We start from the raw sequence: 5,551 nt of genomic DNA, 5'->3' as shown, positions 1-5,551 counted from the left end.
TCAATTTATAAATATTCGTCCATTACAGAAATTAAAAAGAAAAAAATAACAATAGGGTTTCATCGCATGTAATTAATTCAATGAGATTTAGTAGACAGTCAGGGCAGGATCGGCCGAAATTGCATTATTGCGGGCTCGAAAATATTTGCTGGCACGTTTGAAATTCCCGTAAACAAGTAGTAATCAATGGAATTATTAAATGTTATCAGTTACAATCTGTTGCCGCGTTGTGTAAAAAATATTGGAAAGTGAAGTAGCCGTGGTTGGTACGATTAAGTATCTCTGTGGGCGCCTTGGGTGAGGCTTCAGTGAAGCGTAATAAAGAGAGTTGTTTAAAGAACAAAATATAATTTATTGATAATGATACAAGAAATACAAATATAAATAATAATATACAGAGGTGGCCTTTGATAGGCATCCAACTTTTGTGCCAAAAGCCAGCACAGTCGTCCACTACACATCATCAATAATCATCAGTATTGCGACATGCGACAAAGTATAAATAATAAGTTACATATAAATTATAATAATAAAATAACTAAATAACATAACGTGTCGAATGAGAAACATAAAAATTAAATAATGATTTAAATAACAAAAAAACGTATTCTTTCATCGGTCACAAGTCACACAACGAGAAAAGCAAGTAATAAAATAATAAATAAACTTCGATCACGGAATGTTACAGAAATCGAGACCGACGACTGAAGGAAAAACTAAACCTAAGTTTTGCACGTACACAATCAACATTCGTATAAAACACGCCTCTAACTAATATAATATTATCATCTTTTTAAATATTTAGAAATCACACAATATCAAAATCACGCCGCCGCTCGGCGGACCTACTGTAACATCATAAATAGTTAAGTCTTTGAGTGGTTGCACTTTATTATAGTAACTAGAGCACCAAGTCCCCGATTTTCATGGCATGCATTCGATTAGCTTCGGCCAACCTGTTGAACACCGGAAGACGGTCATCGGTGGCGGCAGGAGAGTGCAGCTCGGGCTCGCTGCTAAAAAACGAGCCCATCGAGGACGTCGGCGACTGGCTCAGACTGCAAGGAGGGCTGCTGCTGTCCAGCGACAGCGTGGGGCTAAGCGCCGCCGGCCGGGGCCGTGCCCTCGCTAACGCCTGCTTCTGAAGCACCACTTCGTCCTGGTTGTGCACGAAGTGGCACCGGGGGCCATACGGACAGAAGCCCACCGTGTGGTACGTGCGACACAGCTCCGTCTTGTACTTGGGGTGGCGCGCCAGAGATCGCAATTCGGCGCCCCCATGCGCAAACTGACACTTGTCGCCGTATTTGCACACGCCGAATTCTTCGTACGGTCGACACAGCTCCGTTTTATACCGAGAGGTGTTGACGGCGGAGGCGGCGACGCTGGCGGCGTTCTGGGCCGGCGCCGGCGCCGATTGGGCGCGCTCGAGGCGTCGGTGTTGCGTCGTCAGGTTACCAAGAAGGAGAGTTAGGTTCTGGTTGGTCGCCGGCGTCGACGCCATCCGCGTCAATGCGAACCGCATCCCGGCTGTTCCCAGGTCCAGAGGGCTGCCGGGGGCGGCGTCTCGGGACGACACCGCATTCTAGAACAACGAAACCAACATCAAATACATGTTTACAAAAAACACAGAGCATATGAAAAAAGTTTAAGCTACTCGAGCAATTTTTTAACAAATTGGAGGAATATTCGTGTGTTTCGACGACGTTTTTGGGGGTGTTTCGTTGGATCCACACTTTCATCTCAAAAGACACAATCGGTAAAAGTTCGTTCTACAAGCCTACTTTCTCGCAGTGACAAACGCTAGGTGTATGTGTGTGTGAAAGCTATAACCAGTGGGAGTCGCAGTCGAAGAGCATTTCTCTTTTCTCGCGCCACCAAAACAACGAACGTTTTCGATTTTTACGGTGAGACGGGGCGCCAGTGGCGTAACACAAAAGCGGGCGCCGGGTTTTAACTACCGTTTAATTATTAGAATTACACCAAGCGGTTGTGTAACATTAATAAATCAATTAAATCAGAGGTTTCCAATCAATAATTTTCTGTTAATTTTAAACCTTTAGAAATCATATACTCTACAAGTGACTAAATATTTCTCTAATTCTGTTTAATTAACAAGTTTCTAATATTTTTAACAAAGTGTAAAGAAATGAAAATACTGTCTTCTATGCTGCGTACAACTATTTTATTACTGATTGCAAACTTATTATAGCAATGACATAATTTCGATTTAATTGCCCTTACACGGCACTAAAAAACTTAAATTACTTTCACTAATCGAAGTTTTTACAGACAAAATGTCACTTGACCAAATTCCCTCACCAATTATTATCTGAGAACACTCCGAACAAATTCATTAAAATTAAATCTGGAAAGGTTTTAATGAAAATAAAATCAATGAAATTTATGTCACTGTGAACCAAAAATTAAAATAGCGTGTTTATGCTCGAATACTAATCGAAAGTAGTAAAATTTACCTCAAAATTATGGTTAGAACAAAAACTAGGTCTCTAAATTTCTTTGAAGGCAATTTTATCAAAACAAATAAAAATAAGCCGATAAAGTGTCTGTAAAACTAGTTGAAAGGTTATTATCGAAAATGTTCTATAACTTAACCCAAAACTTTGGATTTGTATAACAAAATACAAACGAAGCTACAAATATTCACTACCAAACTCAAAATTAAAGTTTTAAGGTTCAAAAAAACCTTGCCAATGAACATTTAGTCAAGCAGTTATTGTAAAACGAAATTCAAACATCTGTGAAGTATTTTAATGTTTACAGAAATTACACTAATTCATCACATTAAAATCGCACCTAGAAACAAAACTGCAAGGTTGGAAAACATTTTATTTTAAACAATCGATCCAAACTTTAACTAATAATCTAGTAATTTGTCAGACTTACAAATACAATTCCATACACAAATAAAATAACTGTGTAAATCAATATTAAAAGCTGAAATGCCAAAGCGAAAACAGAAATTTGAAATCTCAAGCAAAAATGATAAGAGGAACCCAAACAAACAGTTGTGGGTGGTGCAAAAACAAATATCATTCCCTAATTTTCCCTAGGCTTGAGCAATTTCAAACCCAGCCCGAAAAGAAAGTTTGGTTTGGCATTTTCCAGAATCCCGCAAAAATTCCGCTTTCCCCGCAAATGAGCATCCCTGAATCCCACCCTATGTTCCGCCACTGTCGACTTTCTATCACCACTCCAAAAACGTTATCGCCCCCGAAGCGTGATAAGTTTTTAAAGTCGCCTTCGCCTGAAGGAAGGAATAATAATAAACTTCATCAATTTGTGGAAACGTTGAAACAAGCAGTCAAGCAGCCGGTTTTGCTCGTAGTCCTTGAATCCGACAAACCAAATCAGAGACCTGCCCGTCTACCTGCCGCAAGAACTGCAACAGGTAGAAGCGCTCCCTCCGGAAAATCGACTTTTTTTTGTTTTTTCCAACTCACCTTCATCAGATTATCCCCGAAATCATATCGTGACATAATCGCAGTAGACATATTCCTTGATTTTGAGCACACTTTCAACACTTTTGAGATAAGAAGAAACACCGCGATCGTGCCGATGGAAGACTCGCAACTTTCCGAGAGGTTCTCCGGTTCGAAAGGCAACTATTTTGACGTGTTTCGCGCTTTTCCACGACGCAGCGATCGCGTGTTAATGATCCACAGCTCTTTGGCCGACTGGAGACTACAGCGAAACAATCCCTGCCAAAGTAGTCGACGCTCCCACTACGAGGAGGAGGGATGGCCAATCGACAATGCGCAACTCATAAGGCCGAAAATCCTATACCAAACCTTCGTAACTCTGGCACGGGTTAGGCCGAGTCGAGTGCGAACGACGCAAACGATTCCGAACCAATTAACTTTCAAAATAACTTATTAACAAAGTGTCGAGTTTGAGTCGAAGAAAGTGAATCTTGTTGGTCTTGGCGGTTGGTAAGGTTCTTTCGAAATTGAATATTTCGACCAGAAGCACATCTTCCTATATTGTTCACTTTCACTCGATTCGAAGCAAGGCCTTGGCTGAATTTGTAAAGATATTATTTTTCCATTTGTGGGATCGTAAACTCGGCTATTGAAAGTAATTAGCGACAAGACATTATGTCTGAAAAACATAAAAACAACCGTTTTAACGTCACACGATAATGCGTTGGAAAAAAATTAATAACTTAATGTAATGTCAATGTGATTCATCTTATCGGAAATGTTCTCCACATTGGATTGTTGTGTATTGTCTTTACGAAATAACAACTACTTCAAAAGAATCAATAAGATAAAGGATAATAAATTTGACTCTGATGTCTGATAAAGTTTATTTTAGACATATGGAGATATTCAGAATTAAATAACAAAAAATCGAGTTTAAATTCAAGACAAGCATTTATGATGAAAACAGACGTGAGAAGACGGCAAACTGGTCAGGAATGACTTAAAGAAATCACTAAAAAATGTCAAAAACATTAATGACTGCATGAAGAAACTATTCAAAAACACAAATCACAACGTAAAGACCGAAAAAGCAAAAATATCCACAAAATACTTACTGACATATGTATGAAGGCAAAGTCAAGAGAAACCAAGTAGACAATTGTTCATTTTGTGATACAAACATTTTATGCCCGAATTTAAATTAATTGTAACAATAATACAATAACAATATTTTTTAAATCTAAAGTATCCCTTTAAGAACGTATATTAAAAGACTATAAAATGTGGAAAAAATTATTAACCCTTAATTTGCTTTAAGCTACTGCACCTTATTGAAATAGTGATTAGATTTACGAGCTGTAGCGTCAAATCACGAAAGCAGTCATCTCAAACCATTATTTCAATGGTAAGAACTAACTTGCTTTGTAATGGAAAAAAAGAAAACTCAAAACTGGACAAAAATGTACAAAAATTTATTTAAAAGCATCAAATGCATGATTAGAGAGAAAAACATTTTTATAACATTAAAACATTCTGAATAATGAATTAATGATAAATACTCAATAAGTCAGCGAAAGCTAAGGAAAACTATGTAAAGTAAAGAAAATACAATTACATTTTAATAGAACCTCATGAAAAAGTTTTGTTTTAAAGTGATTAGTTTTAGAACAGTAACTCGAATAATAATTTCAACAAACCTAGCTGAACATTGCATGTAATAGGTGTAAAATAAACGAAAATCCTTTGAAAAAAATGCTAAAAATAAAAATTCAATTAAAAAAAGCATAAGTCAAGTAATATTCCAAAAAATAATATCCGTTTAAATTACACAAAAATAGAACCACATAAATGCATTCTTTGAAGTTGCAACTACAACTTTTTGCATAAAACAAGAATCTAGGGCCAAGGAAACCCACTATTAATAGAGAAGAAATACGAAAAGTGGCAGTTTATGTCAAATGTTTGAAACGTTGATTCTGGAATATCTGCTACGTGCAAAAGTTGTGATTTGTCAGAAAATTAAAAAAACAGTTGCAAGAGTCAATCCTTCACGTGTTTTTAGTAATTAATTTGATTTTTTTTTCATAATTTCTCAGAGCAAATTG

At 37.2% G+C, this 5,551-nt stretch overlaps 1 protein-coding gene across 1 annotated transcript; it reads right to left on the bottom strand.

The window, feature by feature from the left end:
- Window positions 1-331: 331 nt before the first annotated feature.
- Window positions 332-3,721, bottom strand: LOC123004723 (protein TIS11). Its single transcript, XM_044398125.1, has 2 exons — window positions 3,465-3,721; window positions 332-1,585 (listed from the first exon to the last, which is right to left on the bottom strand). Exons 1-2 carry the CDS (start codon window positions 3,513-3,515, stop codon window positions 902-904), a joined length of 735 nt encoding a protein of 244 aa, XP_044254060.1. The 5' UTR covers window positions 3,516-3,721; the 3' UTR covers window positions 332-901.
- Window positions 3,722-5,551: the final 1,830 nt, after the last annotated feature.

The sequence above is a fragment of the Tribolium madens genome, unplaced genomic scaffold (assembly GCF_015345945.1).
Source record: "Tribolium madens isolate multiple individuals breed KSU strain unplaced genomic scaffold, Tmad_KSU_1.1 Scaffold_20;HRSCAF=117;Tcas5.2_LG4, whole genome shotgun sequence".
Taxonomy (NCBI): Eukaryota; Metazoa; Arthropoda; class Insecta; order Coleoptera; family Tenebrionidae; genus Tribolium; species Tribolium madens.
Note: the sequence above shows the minus strand (reverse complement) of the source record. Positions and strands in the feature narration are given on the sequence as shown.

What these genes read in the sequence shown, in the direction of transcription:
- LOC123004723 (XM_044398125.1), bottom strand. Translation starts at nt 3,515, where the DNA reads ATGTCTACTGCGATTATGTCACGATATGATTTCGGGGATAATCTGATG. An exon ending in TCGGGGATAATCTGATGAAG is followed by an intron (nt 1,586 to 3,464) that starts GTGAGTTGGAAA and finishes TCGTTGTTCTAG; the next exon opens with AATGCGGTGTCGTCCCGAGA.